This window comes from Trachymyrmex cornetzi, unplaced genomic scaffold (assembly GCF_001594075.2).
Source record: "Trachymyrmex cornetzi isolate Tcor2-1 unplaced genomic scaffold, Tcor1.1 scaffold723, whole genome shotgun sequence".
Classification (NCBI taxonomy): Eukaryota; Metazoa; Arthropoda; class Insecta; order Hymenoptera; family Formicidae; genus Trachymyrmex; species Trachymyrmex cornetzi.
The window spans coordinates 15,775-36,255 of record NW_017300052.1 but is presented as its reverse complement, the minus strand read 5'-3'; the positions used below and the strand labels follow the sequence as shown (position 1 = coordinate 36,255).

The following is a 20,481-nucleotide window of genomic DNA, read 5'->3' as shown; positions in this document are numbered from 1 at the left end:
GAACCACCCAACCCACCTATTTCCTTCACCTTGGCACGTGTGCAGACGCTGGCGTCCTACTCGTGTCGGTGGTTGCGTTCTCCTTGTAGGCGTAAGCAGTTCCCTAGCATGGCGTTGCCCATGAGGCACATAGCACGTAGCCGTGATATTGTCACATGCCTCCGGTGCAAAGCTCCAAATTGTATCGTCGCTGCGGTGCATGTGCGACCGACGACTCTCCTCTGCGTGCGTCTGGTCGCACTTCCCCTCTTTCCGGCCCACCCTCGACTTTCCCATACCACTTACATCGACGACAATAATATCCGACACGCTCCAGCTATTCCTCCTCTTTTCGAGCTGACGGCATTGTCTTGCAGTGTCTTTTTCTTCTTTCATTTTCTCGTCTCTACTATGCAACGATCGGAACGGCACGTCCGAAAGCATAGAATGTAAGAACGAGCGCGATTGAGCTAAAAAAAAAACAAATCGTTCGTGACTGCTTTATAATAGAATTCTGTTATAGCATATTCTAAACATGTTATAACTGTTTACGTGAATTTTACATTAAAATGGATCGGGAGATAAATTGTCATTGATTTTTATAACCTTTTAGAATGTAGGAAATTTATTCGGTATGTTTCATTAAAAGATTTTATTGAAATTGTACAAATTCTCCACTGATAGTTGTAAATACTACTAAAATGTTATTATATAGACCTGACGTTTACTTAAACTTTAATTAAATTTTGAACTGTTAATTTATTCAAATTATATTTTTACGAACTGTAATACGTTATGATAATATCTTGACAGTGTTTTTTGAATAATTTATATTAAAGTTTTTTGAATTATATTTATATATATAATATTAAATAATGATTTTCATATATATCGTCGCAGAAACATTGATAGAAAAGTGATATAAGTCAAAATTAGTAAAATTTAGTAAAGTATTTAAAAAATACTTTCTAAATTGGAACCTTTTAATTGGGATAGTGAATATGCATAACTTTACTTTATTTCCATATTGTAGTTTCAATTATTATAATGAATTCGTTGAAACTATGTCATGAATTTTCCAAATTCGAACACTGTAACCCTAATATGGGGTTGTACAAATTTCTTTCCTTATCATAGTTATGACACTTTAATATAAACAATATATTAAGAATTGTGTCTTTTTCCAAGCAATATGTTAGTTTTTACGATCAATTTTTTTCATTATCTCAAAGATGCTAATTTTTTACTTTTCTATCAAATATATGTACTCGTATATTATATATTCGATAAATTAAATAATTTTTTGAAACTGATATATGAGACCACATACGTTTTATATCACTTTAGGATACTTTCCAGAGTAATGGTTGAATCTTGTGTAGCGTCGTGTCACTAGTCATGCTTTCAGTGACAAGCTGTTATCCGCTCACCCCAGATGCTCGTGCCACATCAGTACACTTACCGGATATTCGTTCATCATAATTCAATTCCTCCATCGCCTTCGGTGAACCGATCAAATTCATCACGAAGGAAGGCAAAATTTTATCAACGAATCTACTTAAGCGGATAACGGAGTCGTTACTTTGTTCGCTAATCCGCGAGCTTCCGGCGGGGTGGTTCGTCCGCGGGAGCGCTTTTAACATCCGGTAATCTGTCGACGGTAATCTTTTTAGCCTCCCTGGCTGCCGCCATGGTACAGAATCGCGAAAGAGCGGGAGTGCGAGTGAGGTATGGAAATAGGTGTGCGAAAGGTGGAGGTCGATTTGCAACGATGTAATTTGTCGGATCTATAAACCGACCGCGAAGTAAGCGTAACCACTGACGGATAAGCATCCATTCAAATTATGCGCGCGGTAATATGACTCATAACTCATAACATATTTCCATTGTGCTAACCCATCGTCATCATCTTCGCCATTTTGACGCCGTAAAATTGAATTATAAACTAATCCTCCTTTTCCCCTTTTATTCGTCGCGCAAATAATTTAATTATTAATCTTTTTTTTGGAATCTTTCTTTATTAACGAAATAATTTAAGATTCTCCTTGAATTGTTTTCACGTAAATATAAACAATAAGAAACATTTAGAGATTTTTTAAAATAATCAATGAAATTTGTGGAAGAATATCAAAAATAATTAAGAAATGCAGAGAGAAGACTTATTGGTAGAAATGAAATAAGACTTATTATCTTCTGCTGCAATATGCAATATTTTCATTATTTATAATATTTAGCTTACATATATGGTACAGAATAATTTAAATCACAACATAATTGTGACAACGATATTAAATTCTCGAAACTATGTTAGCTTACATATAAAATGTGTAGAACGTATTATTACAATAGAAATTAAAATTAACCATGTTAAACGTCAAAACAGAAGCAATATCAATCGAAACGACTTCGTCACGATAAAATAAAGTTTATGTGGGTTCAAACGTTCAAAAATGCAGACTATTTCTATTAAACATATTCGTATGCATTTGTTGTTTCTTTTATACTTTACATCGAACGCATATTGCTTGTTAATGTGCTCGCGTTAAAGGGGGGGGAACGAGCACTTTTATTAATTATAGAAACAAAATTACATGTCCTGTTATGCAAACGTTGTTATACAGTGCTAATTAAATTTTAATTAAAACTGTCACCTGTTCATGTCATTGAGTTATATATGACGATAACGTATATATAACTTAAATCAAGTGATACAATTATATTGCACACAACGTTTAATAATTTTATGTAAATATTTTTATATCAGTGATAGATTATCGAACTAATTGTATAAGTGCAAGAATAATCGTGAAGGGGGATAAGACAGAATCATTTCAATCAAATTACTACATTTTTAGGAATATAGTAAGAATTTGATTATATATATTTATTAAAACAAATATTACTACATTTTTATAAATATTATTTTAAACAAATACTACTTTATTGAGAAAAAAACTGTTGCAAGAGAAAAAGCATTTAAATAGTATATTTTAATTATTACAAATTTATCGAATAAATTAAATGAATCATTTTTTAAAAGATGTTAGGGAAACATAAATTTTGCGAGCAAAAACATTGGTTTTTTAAACGTATTGTGATAATGCACCGTATACAATTTAAATTTAAACTTATTTTGGACACGCGTAAAATGTATGTAAATTTATTTTAAACATTGTTTTAAACATTTAGAAACATTGTTTTAAATTGTCTATGTAATATTTATAATTGTTGAAGGAAAACGCAACTGTTTACCGCACATTTGAGCGTTCTATTTACGCGATAAGCGTAAATGCATTGGCAAACTCGCGAAACGACAATGTGCAAATTCGCAACGTGGTAGAATTCGGTTGTTGTAACAGCCGTCGATGCTGTCGCGTTTCGCATTGCCTCGATTCATTATCAACGCCGCGTTCGTGCTAGGAATCGCTCGAATAGTAAAACGCGTTTTCGAGGCAGGCCTGCGGGGGTTGAAAGGAAAAGTTACTTGTCCTAGCGACCTACTTCTCATCTCTCGCGTTTGTCGCCGGCAACTCGTCTCGTGTTCCCAAGCTCGGCGTTGTTTACAACGACAGTCCTTTGCAAACGAACAAGGAGCTTCTTTGTAAAAGGGTTGTTATAATCGAGCGGCGTTCACCCCACTGCCACAGGCGTTCTATATCGCCGAGTATAAAGTATCAATGGGTATCTCTTCCCGTGTCACCGTGAGAGAAACGGAAGCTCCACTATGCGAGAGACACAATTAGCTACGCATAAATTACAGCGTGATGGTTCGATCGTGATGCATAGGTGCGAACAATTGCTTTGGAAAAAGTCGATGCAACTATCTGAGGGAAACTGGAAATGTGAAAATGATATTGACATATAATGGCCTTTAAAAAAATATAAAATTATATGATTTTTTAAATTAGGAACTAACTATGCAGCCTAGAGAACACTTGATGCTATTTCATATTTAATTCTTGAGTAGTCATCTTCTTTTTTTTACATGAATGATCTCTTGGAGTCACATTCCGATTAAAAATCATTATTATTAACACTAATTTAACGGAATAAATACATTAAGTAGCTTATTATTATTTTTTATTAAAAACGTTAATTAATAAAACGCTTTTGTATTATGGGATTTTGATATCGGAATTATGGTACATATTTAAGAATTTCTAAAGAAAAGTTATTAAGTACAAGTTTGAAACAGAAAGAAAAGATGTTAAACAACATCCATTTTACAGCAATTTACATCTTTTTGCTACTAGGATATATAAAAACAAGCCAGATGACTATTCCCGGATTAATAGAAAAAGAAAAATGCATATATAAGTATGAAATTTATTAAGATTTAGATATTACAGATTATTTACGTATTTGTGTCTAAGAATATTACATTTCTATTAAATATGTATTATGTGGGACGCGTATTGGTCGAATATATTGTACGTTTGCGTACGTACATTGCACTTAATCCATGAATTTCCTGAGCAAATTGCCGCGAGCCATAGCCCCGATTTTGTGACGTTGAAGATAAGCGAAGGCGGAGTATCACGTGTAATGAGATAAGGATAACTGGTATCTGCGGAGTGAGGCGCTTTAACACGATTTTATTGTCCTGGTTCTCTCGCTGCCCCATCGAGCGGCGTTTCATCGTATCGGAAAAGCGGCCTCTGCCTCCGCGCGTTCTCGTTTCTCTTTGACGATTAGGACTTTACACGCTACGGGAGCCGTATGAATAAAGGATAAGGGCATAACATACGTCGAGACGGCGCACGTACGTGGTCGTACGTACTGTAAACACGTGCCGACACGTACTATCGATCTCGTGTAAAATTAAAGTGCACGCCTGCAGTTCCCGTAGTCGTAGCACTCGTAAATTATTCCCGCGACTCAAGCCCTTGACCTCCGTAACAATTACCGTGATTCTAGAGAACGTTGCGCCACGAGCTTGCATTTTATCTCGCGGGGCGAACGCACGAACCGACAAGGATCATTCGGCGCCATCGTTCCCCGCGTTACGCGAGTTCGGCAACTGAGCCGCCTATTAAATCGCATAGAGAGTGCTTGAACTTGATTCCCAGGACACGCGATTCCTCGCGCGATCGATCGATTCGCAGTTCACCCACCTTTTCCATTTAGGAATAATACCCACTTGCACGAAAGGATTCTTATCACCTACTCCAACGTCCGTTTTGGATGTAATCTATCCGCTACGAAATTAGGCCACATCTAATTTACACGAATTTAATTCTATGACAATTTGGTTTTTGAAACTTGGTTCTATAATCAATGTGAAGGAAACTTGATTATAAATGTAACTTTTTCGACAATATTTTTGCAATTTAATTTTCTGGAGTTGACGTTGGACTCATTCAATTATATTCTTTATGTTACATCTGCAAATTTAAATTATTGTTGTATTTAAATTATTGCTTGTATAAGTCCCCTCTCCACAGAGGTGAAATTTAGCACAATATATATACGTATAGTATCATAACGAATTTCAGTATTGTCCGTATCGTCGAGTGTTGATGATGTGTTCTTTTCGATCAGTTGTTTGTAATGATGTTATCAGGACGTGTTTTCTTACTGTGCTACTAATGTTTCCAGTAAATAATTTTACGGAGGTAATCCTAAAATTTCTTTCTTTTTTAATAATTGACATGTTGTTTTATTTTAATTTATTATGGTTGACTAAAATCAGGAAGTTTTTGTTTCAATTATTGACATCGAGTATTAGTAGTTCAGCGATGTACGAACTGATGACGTTGAAGACGTTTAAAAGTATGACATTATATTATAGGTATATAGCATCGTAAACGTTGACTGAGTTTTTTGGTTGTTATTAGAGAGGAAGTTGTCATCTCAGACGTTAAGAAATTACCAATGGAAATCAAGACAAAGTACATGTGTAGCGGAAATTATAATGGTGACATGATCTGATGATTGAATGTGTGATAGGACTGACTATTAAGATGTAAAGTCATGCGCATGGAATTTTATATAAATGTGGAATATTGAACAAAGTAAATCATGGTTTAAAATAGGTTATGTTATTAATGAAAGTATTATTTAAGTCTTTTGTATACATTATTATTTGAATATTGAAAAAGGTCTGATGACAGACCGAAACGTTTATTTATGAGTAATATGTGTGAAATATAAATTATTTTTTGATTAAGAATTCGCTATCTCAATCTTGCGCACGTGGAAAAAGCAATTTAAAACTTAATGTTAGTTTTTAATCGATCCACGCTTTATTATTTATTGTAAATTATTGTTATTAAAATAAACTTAGTATTTATTCTTTTTTTATACGAGTTCTGTCATTTTGATTTTTTGAAATTAATTAGTGTCTTTTAGTCAACATAAATGAAATGTGTGTCATAGATCTAGCACCAGTAACCGTGATACAAATTTTGGCGTCAGTCCTGGAGAATTAATTTTATATTTACTATAAATTTCTCTCTGTCCTCCTCCCCTTCTCTCTCTTTCTCTGTTACATGAGTTAAATTAAGCTGAGTGAAATCTGAAGAAAATTAAATTAGTTTTCCACATTCGTGTATAGAGTGTGTATTCTTAATCTTAATTTACCTTAATTTATCAAATATTAAATAACTATATACATTATTACTTTATTATTTAGATAAAAGTACACTTTTTTGGATTTCTATTATACAAAAAAAGAAATTGAACTAAGTAAAATCTAGAAAGCTATATTTTTATACTTGTGCAAAATGCATATGCCTTAATTTATCAAATATTAAATGATTTTTTGACTATGAAAACCTCGATATTGAAATTTTATATTTTGTTCTAATTTTTAATACTTTCAATTGAAAAGAGAGAGTTTGCGGGTTTGTGGATTTAGAATAATTTACATGTATTGATTTGTCAAGCTTTGTGTATTTTTTATAATTTATCACGTCGCATGCAACACACCTTATGTTATATTGAATTATTGAAAACATATCGAAATTTTATTTTAAACTTTCCCAAAATATTACTGGTCAAGTTAAACGAGGTCTGGTGATAATGACTATCACGTAATTTATCTCGATTAGCACTGTGCCCATGCAACACGAGAATGATCGATCGAGCGCAAGCTTTCCGACCTATCGAGCTATTCGCGTTCTTGTAATGATATAACACATCATTAACGTAATCATGAATAATCGGTTCGTACGAATAATATTTTCCGATTACATCTTTGCCATATATTATTTACCCACACACAGTTAACCCGGGGAATGTTACGGTTGACATAATTACGAAGAAATCGATTTATCTTTAATATAAATTATGGAATTTGTTGTATGCATTATTTACGTATTTAACTTTTTATTAATTTAACATGGAAAACATACTATTTGCATAGTTATTCACATTTTGCATATTGATTATTTATTTGATAATTGTAAATAATTTTAATCCGTAATCAAAAATTATACAAGGATAAAATGAGCCATTGTTTTGGTACTTCTTTTTCCTCGGTCGAGATAAGCAACTGGCTTCAGAAGGGAGGCACTTCATGGTTTGGTATTTTCTAGAACTTATCCTTTTGTTTTAGATCCGTCTTCCTACAGAAAGCAGCTACACGAAAGTCCACTCCGACCACTTAGCGAAAACTAAGTTACGAAGTAATTTTTCATTTTCCTTAACTGCCAGGTGTCTTACTGTGTATCGGTTGATTCGATGAGAAATGTAGAGGAATGTCTGTAATCCAGTTAGGAAGTATTTCTTGAAGCTGCGCTATTAGATCTCTTCGATTCGCTTCCATCTCACTTGCCGTTCTTTACAAAGCCATTGTAGCAGATTTTACGATAACTTACAAATACGATGCTCAATAAGCAGAGCTAAACGAAGATTAATTTAATCACTCTTTTTGTGATATTTAATGCGGATATTATAAATGATTAATATGTGTTATGTGTGTGGTTAATAAAATCTTTTTAAAGTCTTTAATCAACAATATTGTATGGACACACACACACACACAAATATAATACATAGATAAAAGTTGGCAATCAATATTGGTTGCATACAAATTAAAAACTCGTAAAAAAATATTAAACTATATAATTATTATATGCCAGAAATAAAAAATAAAGTTATAATTTTTCACGAATTAAGAGTTTAATTTTTTTTTAATTATAATACAGATTAATTTTTTTCCGGATCTTTAAAAAATGTATATTAATTATCTTGGTAATAAATTTCTAATTTATTTCGTAATAAGAATAAGTTGAGTATTTATTGTATAATCAAGAAATAAGATTTTAGTGTCTATTTATATATTTATTATATTTGTAAAATCTTAACTTTAATAGTTATAAGTTAAATACTTTTTTAGAGAGATTTACTTTTTCTTTGTAAAGTCTATTCTATCTAAATCGAATAGTATATTCGTATTATTAGTTTCCATAACCGTTTTATAATATTTCCATTGAATGATATGTATGAGATCAATACTTCTGTGCGGTGGAGTGTGATATTTTTTGGAATATCATACGCGAGCAGTCTGTTTCTAACCGACGGCACGTTTCGTGAGTATCGGTGTGAAATTTATTCGATGGGCTAATAATGCGGTTGGGTCGCAGACCGCGATAGTATCAAATTCTACCTTCGAATTCTACCCTTCCAACCCCTACCAAGAGTCCCTTCGAATTCTACCCTATCCATTGACATCGACTTCACCTACGCTCAATCCGGGAACCCGTTCACATTAGCATGTTATTGGGCGGTTGTTTACTTCGGGTTAATCGTCACCTCTGGCGGCAACGATACGGCAACCGGGTGAAAAGTAATAGAGGACGGCGATTTTATTGGGCAATTTTTTTCGACTTGCTGACGATCCAGATTTAACAGAAAGTAAATTGTGACTTTATATACTATAATTATATACTTATCTATAATTAAAAGGGCAGGAAAAAATAGATAGCTATACTATAAGTAGCTGAAGGTAATACTGAATATCTTTACGCACAGTTAGCGATAATATTTGAAGGGCTTATATAAAATGGGCTAACCCATATTTTGTAAAAACCTTTAAAGCGTAAATAGAGACTCTGTCACTCATCCATCTCTACCAATATTACATGTTCGGATACGTCATGAATAATTATGCCCATTGTTGTAATAAGCCCTTCAATTGTATCGAATATAATTGTTGCATTTCATTTCGTTGAATATGATTGTACATTATATATGGCACTAATATTTAGCTGTAAGTACGGTATTGAATGAGAAAATATAATAATGAAATCTTTATTATATATATACAAATATGTATGATTATATTATGATTATATTGGTTCACATAAATATTCTATGATAATTACTTCACTATTTTCACATTAGAAAGAAAGAAATGATATCATTAATTGACACATTGATTTAATGTGCTTTTATTTTAAATGCTTCCAATGCACTTAATATGCATTGTATTGAACATATCTTGTCCATTAAAATGGAAGTAACAAAGAAACTAAAAGAGCTGCAAGAAAAGATAATAATTAGGAAAATTGTCGCGAAAGTATAACAGCGTCAGACAAAATTACTCCAGTTGCAAGTTGCAGCGTTTTTAATAAATAAACATTCCAACGAACAGCCATGCGATTTTTTTTATCGTAACGTCACAAATGAATCGCGACCGGATTTAATCTTGGCAGACAGTGTCGCGTGTCTCGCCGGTGTTAAAATCTGCAAAGAGCGAGCAGGGGAAGGATAGAGAGTTAATTAAACGAATAAATAACGTAACAAAGCCTCGGTGAGAAATCCAGAGACGTTGGGTGAGGAAGAGAGAAGAGATGAAAGAGGACAACACAGGAAAACGAAGAGCAATGTACGTGAAGTAATGTACAGAAGCAAGAGAACATGACCGCACTCCCCGGTTCTCTTTCAGCGACTCAGTGTTGCAGATATACACCATATTGTCTGCACCTTCCATTCTTCCTCACCCTCAGCCTGAAAGCACGCGATGTCCTACGATCCTTTGCCTCTGCCTTTCATCCTGTTTGTCATTATTGCTCGCTATGCCTTTGCTTCGTCATGGTTCTCCGTGGCTCTTCGGCAATGAGCCGATACTTTGAACATTTCGGAGCGTCGTATTACACTTCGTCGTTTCAGTTGCACGTTAATTAAAAAGCGTTGAAGCTATCTAACGTGTGAAAATCTTTCGTGATAAAAACATTAATTGTCATTAATTTAGCCTCGAATTGATTTCGAATTATTTGAAGATTCAAGACATTAAACAAGAGACTAAAAAGAAAATTAATATTCAATTGAATTTTTATTTATCAACAGCTAGTAGGCATACATTTTGAATCGCCGTGTATGTTTCTTAATATTTTGTTTGTGTTATGATTTTATAAATTTTTGCTTCACTAATTATCATTTAGAGATTTTTAATCCCACAAATATTTGGAGTCATTTGTTTTTTGATTGAAGATCTCTATTCGAATTTAAAGCGTAAAAATTTAATTCATTTTTGGATTTACGAATCTTTTGCACAGACTCTTTATCTCGAGATTATCATCTTTAAACTAGAAAAGATCCATTATTTTAAAATCGCCTGTAGCAAGAATGTTGGCCCCCGCGAAAAGAGCTCGCCGACATGCAATTCAAGAAACCGCAAATTAGTCTCTTTGGATACTTTCGTGGTATGGTAAATCGGTAGGGCTATAAAAATCCGCGATTGCTACCTTAGTCCCCTAATTCTGCCATGCTACATAGTCGCTACGTTGCCCATGAAACGTCGAGAGCACTTCCATAGGCGGATTGAACGCCTTCACGAGCGGCAGACACGCGAATTGGATATGACAGTGCCGTACAAATCCACTTGCAAGGAACGAGGAAAGAAACCTATTGTTTTACTTAGAAAATGATGGTTCACGGAAACAACGCGGCACCTGTGCTATAATAATAAAAAGATCTTATTTGCATACTTTGGTGTTTCAATCACATTAATAAATAATTGGTTAAAAAAATGATTAGATAATTTGAAAAGTATCTAAAAATGTAGCTGGGCACAATTCTGAAAATAATTTTGTTGAATTATTAATATAATAATGTAGTACTCTTAAGTTCTATATAAGCGGTGACAAGACTGCAAATAGTTTTAACATTCTAGTAACCAGTCTGAGCATCCTACATAATTATACTTTCATGGTTCAACTTGTCCAACGAAATTATTTTTAGATCTATATATAGCTAAATTTTTTAATATTTCAGCAAAACCATTTTTTCTATGTATACGAACAAATAAAAAATACATTTATATATCATATATGTATAAATACACTCAGCAAATAAAAATTTAAAAAAAGTTAAAAATATGAAAGATTGTAACTGTATATATTATATATCAGACCTTTTTTATGTTACAGGTAAGTCACTTCATCTCGAATATTGTTTATACTATGATGAAAATTTTAAGTATCCTGCAAATGGGTGAGTGAAAATATAAAGATTTTCTCGTACAGCTTCTGTTTAAAGTCTAATCAACGCTAAAGGATTTAGTAACCGTGCGCTGTTTTATAAATTTGCATTTAGCTCTATTATTTTTGCCGTCAAATGAAAATAAGAGGGAAAGCGTGATCTCGCCCGTGCTTCGTAAATCATTAGTTTTATCAAGCTCATCCACGTACGTGCTTCTGTTTTATCTGCCGGACTAACTGGCCATTCGTTAAAAGCGGCAGAAAAATTTCGAAAACAATGGGCGGTACGCATACGAGGATTGTTTGATTGGAAGCTCATACATGAAAGCTGGAAAAATACTGTCATGCCAATTGGATGGCAAGAGCAATCGACTTGGTCGTGAACGCATGTCAAACGTTGTCACAGATCAAAAGTACATGCAGCTGTCGAAGCTGTGTTAAACATCCCATGCATGATAATTAATACATCTATTTGTCAAGAAAATGCGAAAAGAGATGGAATTAGCAAGCTTCATTTTTTAAATGCAAATTTATCATTTATTTATGCAAATTAACTTATTGCGTATTGCGTGAAATTATTTTAGAAAAGTTTAGATACTCGAATCCAGCTAAATGAAAATATAACTCTATTTTTCATTCTCACTGAATGAATATCAAATTGGATATAAAATTACAAAAAGGATAAAATAATTGTTTTTGCAATTTATTTTTCTTTGTCTATATTCTATAACATTGCATAACATTTACGAGTGTTAATAAATACTAAACAGATTTTATTTACAATTGTTAAGACATATCCCATAAAACATTAAAAAACCGAGGAAAAAAAGATAATGCACAATCAAATTCTTCTTAAGTAAAAGTTATTTCAGCACTACACGAAATTTGATTTTGTGAAGTATAGCCATCTTGACACAATTTTGTACATATGTATCCTCCAATACATAATAAGCTACATACATACATACTTCAAGAGAATAAACGATCGTTTGTAAGAATATATCATCGTATCGAATGGACCGACATTTTTATGGCTCACACAGATTGTCATGATGTGAAAGTGAAAAGGGGATTGAGGGATGGCAGGATTGAGTTTCGTTAACGAGTAAATCTGTGCCAACGCGTGCAGAAAGAGAGAAACAGAATACAATCAAGCATATGACACGAAACAGTCGCGAGGACGATACAGATAATGGATAATGAAAAAATGTGATCAATTTAACATTCGTCTTATTTCTTACTATCTATGTGTATATTTAAATTTTACGTTAACGTGCAATGGAAAACAAGTAGAACAATCATTTGCATTACAAGAAGTCTTATAAGAAGTACATATTTATACCAAAATAATTACAATGAAATTATAAATTATTATTGCATATATAATAACTATACTTAATAAAATTTCTTTATCTCATGTGTAGTTTTGTAATAATTGTTTATTAATTTACTTTACTTTGTTTGCTGTTGTCTTTACATTACAGTTCGTAAAGCTTATTAATCGTGTTTCATAGAATATTATTCATTACCGTTGAGACTTACCGTTGATTTATATTAATGATAGTAAAAGTTGTAAACAAATATGACGGCTAACGTAAATTGTCTTTAATTCCATCGTGATTCAACACCATTAGTTTTCCGTTAAGCTCAGTTGGAATGCAATATGTATGCTGCGAATATTATTGCGTCTCTCAAACTTTCTAACAATTATTGGATCTTAAGCATCCACTAACATAGTGGCTTTCGCCTAAGTACACATGGCACTTGGGAAGATCGTTGAGCGTTAATAACAAGCACTTATATAATTAGCAGGATGCAATTAAACAATTAAAGTGACATTTACTTTAATGATGTCAATGACTGAGCTTTATTCGAACAAAGTTAATTGAAAACTACCCTTTTTTTACTTTCGCTGCAAATGTCATTGATTGTTTGAACTTATTAATGTTTAGTAATTATAATAATGTGGGCTGCATGAAATTTACGAGCAAGTGCCTACCTTTAGTGGCGCAATCTCATTGCGAGTGTATCGCAATCGAATCGAGAGCAACGAGGTTGAGTGCTTTCTTGATTGAATCGTGCATACATGTAGAAAATACATGTAACATTACATAACTTGTTAATATCTTGAAATAACTATTGCAGAAATACTCTATCTTTCTTTGATTTAATGAATCTTTGGTAAAATTTAAAGCTTAAAACAAAAAGATATACATAAATTTTGTATTACAATTTTTTAAAATCGATATATTATAATTTGGGAAAAAATTATATTATAATCATTTCTCAAATAATTTGAATTGATTTAAATCTGAAATTTTAAGTTTTATCGTGAGAAGAAATATTAAATATTAAATTAAATATATTTTTTTGCGATGAATTATTTCTTTTTGATGTATTCTTTTTAAAGCAACTTCTTTATTGAAATTTTTTGCAACGTAAGAAAAGAATTTCTGACAAAAAGAATTACATTTGACGGCTAATTACGATGACAGCCATTCTTCGAGAATGCAACTACTCGAAATTCGTTAACGCGACAAGATAATGATCTTATGACATTAACGAGCGATTTGCCCTTCCTCGTCACGCCCCCGGTGCCATCGCATTGGAAAAGAGGGTGGACGTGTCTGACGAACAGGGGTTGACAGTTTTGTAACGTCAGGAGGGATTTAATAGTCCAGTCAAGAGGCGCTAACCCCTCTTTCAACCAACGTGTCGAGAATGCAAGATGGGAAAGCGGACGGGGACGTGCAGGCGAGAAGTAAAGTAAAACTTTCATGTTACGTTTTCCCATTCGCGACAGTTCGCGCGTTGTTTTATACCTGTGAAGTGCGCTGGTATCGACGTTTTATGATCGGCAATAATACAATCGTAGCGGCGGCCTGTGGCGATGACGATGCCTCGTTTTCTAAAGCAACACTATAAAAGCGAATTACTTTGTAACTGCAATATTACTTTACAACAATAGTCTTTGAAAGTAGAAACGTGAATTCAATGAATTTGTATTTAATGCAACAAACTGAACTAAATTTTGAGTTGTGTACTAAAATATTTCTTGTATTTGGTACAGAAACTGAATTCGGTACTCACGTTCTCATTAATAATATATAGATTCATAAATTTATTTTTAAATTATTTTTTAACTTTCTTACATTTTAATCATAATGTTGTACAACGTTTTTCTTAAACAAGCCATATACTTTCTTTTTTGTAAACATGCAATTTTCGCATAAAAGAAGAATAATAATTAAAATATTTTATTTAAATGTGTAACATTTACTTTAACTCACAGGCATTAATGTAACATAAGACTATGGGCGACTTTTTATTTTGATTGACGATCTGTCAATACTGTTTTGCAAAAACCGTCTTGAAATAATTTGACATAATCGACTATCGGAAGCTGATGAGATTCGTTTTATTAAAATGCATTTTATCATGTAACTGAAAAATATGCGACGCGTATAAACTCAGTAAATAGGCATTCGTTTAATAAATGAGAAAAAATATAGAATTATACAAGATTCACTGAATGAGTGAATAGTACATGATATATGCGTCACATGGCGTCATATAATTCATACAGCGACGTTGATATTCCATTGCACATTTTTATCGCTCCGTTTTTTATTCCTCTACCATGCATCATCCTGTGATCGTAGTGTCCGATGGCTCGAATAACGACTGCAACAAAAATATAATAAATATTGCATTTGATATTTCCATAAGTGATGGTGAAGAGTTCGTTAGTTACTTTTTATATATATCTATAAAATATTTTGAAAGTAGTTTTAATCGTGTATTTAGATGATTTGCATATTTAAAGCACTTGTATAATATTTAAGATTTTTGCAAAATATATATTTTTTATAAGAACGTTAATATTTTACCTTAAAATGTATTTTATTTCTACTTTATTTTTTAATTAAGTAAGTCTATTTAATAAAAACTAATGAAAATTAAATTTTAAGTATTTAATTTTGAAGATAATAATAATGTTTTTATTACACGAAAATCTTTTAAAAATTAAACTAATTGAGCATTAGAATTTAATGCGGTAAAATTGTAGGTGTATGCAAAAGTGAATATAAATTTGCTCAGTATCTCGTAACGCTTTAAAACATTTCCGATACCCGTAACTTTTGAAGTTGGTATTTTGGAGATATACGGCCAAGTTCAGTACAGCTCCATTGGACAAGTTCGCGCAACCGCTTCCTTCGTATTTGCATTCATTTGCACATGGAATAGAGAATAGAAGCAGCTTAATGTCACAGTCCGACCGGATCGACGTCGTTTACTGTTGTATTTCCGACCAGAATAAAATCCCAATAAAGTGCCAATGAAGAGAAATGGTGTGCACATAAATTTTTACGGGTACTTCACCATGGTAAGTTACATTCTGAAGTTAACAACAGATTGATATAAATGCATTTTTTTTATATATATTTGTTATTTACAACATTTTTATCTAAGATATCTTTTTTTAGAATTGGATAATTATTTAATATAGAACCGGCCTCAATAATTTTGTTTTTGACATATGTTGTCAAGGTCTTGACTCCGAATGATCATCAGAAGGTTTTAGTCGTTGTTTATTAAAAAAATTATAAACATTCAAAGTTAATAACTAATATAACTTTTAGAAAGTTAAATATTTTCTCTGATATTTTAAACAATAACACTTTATATATTTTCGCGTGGAACGTTACGAACCCTTGTAGAACCTCGCTTTGTATTGTATTTGCGTGAATAGAGTGGGTTCTTCTCTCCCCCTTCTCCCTCCCCTACCTTATAGAAAGCTCTACTACCAACAAACTAGATATTTATGTTGAACCTCACTTTGTGTGGAAAATTGAAAACCCATACAAAGTGAGGGATTCAACCCAAATCTATGTGTCTAATTTCTTGGTAGTAGAGCCTCCCGTAGGGGAAGCGAAGTCTACTACATTCATATATACACTTTATAATGCGAAGCGAGGTTCCTTATGGATTTGTTACAACTTTCCATGCAAAATAAGTATCGTTTTACTTTCCTTCCTCGCTTGTAGGGGGAACGAAGTTTAGAATTGTAGGTACTGTTCTACATGGGTTTTCGATTTGCCATGCGAAACAGTTTATAATTTATAACTAAAATTTGATTTGGGTTAAATTATATTTTTTTCGTGATGGAAGTGAAATAAGAGGGACGAAGCCCTTCTCTTCCGCCTAAGTATGTAAATATGCAAATGTTGAGGTATTTATACTAGATAAAGTTAAGATTTTAAAGTTAAACACATATTATATTGTCAATTTTATTTGTTTATAACTTTTTAACACACGAATAACTATAAGTAACGAAAAAATTTTATGACTTAAAGTCACTTAGAGTCACGATCTTGACTACATATTTGAATATTAAGTCATTGAGGTTGGTTTCTATAATATATTAAATAATTATCTATGCTTGTTATTATTAATATTGTTTTATTATTACACCGTATTTTATTCTGTTTACGATTCTGTTAACTTTAACTACTTATTTCTATCTTTTTTAGTTTTTATTTGCTTTTTACATTATATCGAGTAACATTTATTTATTCAAAAATGATGATATTAAAGTATTTCGCATGCAGAAATTGCCTAGCATTTCTCAAATTGACATCATATTATTTTAAGAATACTTTTTCATTTAACACTCTTTTATATTGTACGAGATATATGTACAATGAGATATTTTATTATTGTTTAATTATTGTATCGACTTGGCGTGAGTATTTTTCTTACGCTTTGTTTATATCGCAATTATTTTTAATAAATTGGTTGTAATGCCTACATTTTTACAATAGTTGGATAGTTTAGAATTGTGAGAATTCCATAATGCATCTGACGCACCGTATTTATTATGCAGTTAGCCTTACTATTTTAGTCGAGAGACACTGTAGGTGAGTCACTCGAAACGCGAGAAACGCGTAACACCACCACATTGAGGAGTCTTCGTTTTGTCCTCGTCTACTCCCTTCCGCTCTTTCACAGGGAATATGTTTAGACTTTAGAATCTGTGAGATATATATCTCTCTCCTCCTTACTTTCAAACAGCGTTGCACTGAGTAGCCAAGTGTCAAATTACCATCTTAGCGTAAACATGAAACACATCCAGATCTTTTAAGCTACAACACCTATTTTTTTAGTACTTTTACTGAAGCTATATATACTTGTATACTTTTCTTCCAAAGTTAATCTGTACACAAAAATCTAATGAGAGTACATAATTTCTGAGGATATATTTCAAATACATATTGTAAAAACGATACGCATGTCAAATTTTTAATTTTATTAATTTATGCCTGCTGTTTTAATACACTTTAAAAAGATATTAGAAAAGCATAGCTGATTCAATTTTCGAGAAAACCAAATCGAATTTTGTCAATTGATCAGAGAATGTATAAATAAAATGAGTGATAATAGTTTTCTTTATTATAAAACGTGATAAGAGAGATACTGTTTTTCTTCGGTTTTTTACTTGCAAATGGAATAATTATATTTTTGAAATACTTGGAAATCCTATTGCTGCACATCAATTGCACGATGCATTTCGTATAAAAATCAGGCTGCATAAAACTAGTCTCTTCACCTTCACTATTCTGTGAGAGTCGGCAGCACTTTATTCTGCCGACCACTTCCTTTTTCTTTCGACAGACCTCGTAAACATGGTGCAACCAACACCAGAACTGAAGAAAATAGAAATTCCCCCGATTTCATCGTTTCGATGTTGTTCGACAGAAAGGCGTTTACTCGTGCGGCCATCTCGAATGGAACTTCTTGCAAGTGTACAAGCGTGAATCGCGTTTGCGGTTCGTGTGCAAGCTGACAAAAGCGAACTACAGAACTGATATCAAACCGATTGCAACACACGTACGTCATTTTGCGGATATTGGTATTTAGACATTAAAGATATTTTGGGATATTTAAGGCGCAAATGAAAGTGTATTTTTCGCGGAAGCAATATTTTTTGACGTATCTCAAACAGCATTTCTATTACTGGAATTTATAAACACTGGTCTTTATTGAAGTATAAAATAATATCAATCATTTCAAAGAAAAATTCACACTTTTATATATTGGTAGCTAAATATAACGAATTGAGAAGAATTTTATTTAAAGAAATTATGTAATCTTCTTATTGAATATATTACATTACTCATAATGAAGATACGATAATAAAATATAAATAAATCATACATGAAAAACGAAACATTTACACATAAACTTTCAATAATTTATATATTTTTTAAAATAAATATAATACCTAAATTTTTATTAATTGAATAGTGATTCTTGGTATATTCAATACGCGCTGATTTTACATTCAATTGCATAATGCTGCAAATGTACAAAACGTATATTTCCCTTTTTGCTCACACGAAGTATGGAGAGATGTTTACGCGACGTTATTATTTTTCTATGGATTTACATTTAGTGAGTGCGCGAGATTTTCAGCGGAGAGAGAAACCCTGCATGTCGACCAAGCGAGAGGCCGAAATTTGTATTTTCGAAACGTCATGCGATGCCGCTGTAAAATTTGAAATATAAACGCTTCACGGCATTCGCACAATCGCCCTCGAACGAACCAGACAGTTCGCTCTGTCCTTTTTTATTTCAATGCGTTTTTATCGTTCGTGGAATGGTACCTGCGTCGTTTCCATCAAAATTTTCTCTCTCGCTTTCTCTCTCTCTCTCTCTCTCTCTCTCTCTTTCCTCTTCCTATCTCTTTCTCACTTATTTGCACACCGATCCAAAATGGGTCGAGAGAACGCAACCGTTGCTATTATAACGCTGCTACCTTCGTCCCAATCACTCGTAGTTGAAGTCTGGCCAAGTTTCAATATATTACGCAGTGTCTCAATGAGCTGAAGCTAGTCGGTATGAATTGCCAAGAGGGCGGCAATTGCGTACCGACTTAATTAAGAATTCATAGTATTCTCTCTTTCGAAACAAATTAAATCACTTTCATCTGCGATTCACATCTCAATTATACTATTTTTGTGTGCCGGATATCCGTAATAGTTTAAAAATTTGATAATATAATTTTTATTTTTTCAAAAGGGTGATTTTATGATATAACGAATTATATGCGTAATGGTATTTCTTGCATCATATGATCATTAAATATTTGTTACAATTTTTTTTTATTTTAAAGCCAATTACTTTTTCAATATAGTGAAATACAGGAATTGGAAAAATGAATCTGCCGTTTTTGATGAATTTGACATATCAATTTCTAATTGTTTTCAAATTAATTAAAGTAAATTTTTATACGTAATTTAATCTAAAGTTTTTACAAAAAAATTCAGATACATATGGAACATATATAGATAACCTTCTAATAAGTTTTAGAAAATATTGCATTTTTTATCATATAACATACTTTTTAGTTAAGTAATACTTTGATCGATAGTATCGTAAAATGGACATTTCGTTCCTTAACTTTATTACAGCAAAGTAAGTAAAAGTTATTACGCGACGTAACTGAAAGTTTCTAAGGTTTGATAATGTTTGTAGCTACAGATAATGTTTGTTTACGAAGGAAAATATTATATTTCCTCTCAATTTACAACATCGGAGTGCAATAATGTTAGACGACACATAATGAAGTAGCTGTATATATTTCATAAATTAATTTTCTGTGTACTGCTTCTCTTTGCAGGAAATGAATAATTTAATGGAGCGACGACATTACGCTATCTTTGCGCTATAAACGAGCACTGAAATATATAGTTATTCTTTGTGATGCAGAGGAATAAAGATATAAAATTATATGCGTCTTCGTCTTCGAGATTTTACTCTAATTTTAAACCAATCGTTTTAACACGCAATGTTCTTCTACATTTTAATCTGTCATTCGCTGTAATTTTAAGATTACAATTTCTCGTAATCATATATGTTAGTTTGAATAGAAGCAAATAGATCTAATTATTTCAACTACTGGAACATCAAAATTCTATGTAACTGTCTATAAAAAATATCAATATCCTGTGTTAGAAAAGAATTTTATTATTACATAAAACATCATTAAATAATTTTATCTTTTCTCAAGAAA

General features: G+C 32.3%; 1 protein-coding gene across 3 annotated transcripts in view; it reads left to right on the top strand.

Annotated features, from left to right (window-relative positions):
• Positions 1 to 18,345, top strand: part of LOC108767727 (skp1-protein-hydroxyproline N-acetylglucosaminyltransferase-like) — a 185,348-nt gene extending 167,003 nt beyond the window's left edge. For all 3 annotated transcript variants that reach the window (XM_018517732.1, XM_018517731.1, XM_018517733.1), the window contains one exon: positions 18,081 to 18,345. In XM_018517732.1, coding sequence (XP_018373234.1) covers positions 18,081 to 18,252 — 172 coding nt within the window. In that variant the 3' untranslated portion in view covers positions 18,253 to 18,345. The remainder of the gene's footprint in view (positions 1 to 18,080) is intronic.
• Positions 18,346 to 20,481: the final 2,136 nt, after the last annotated feature.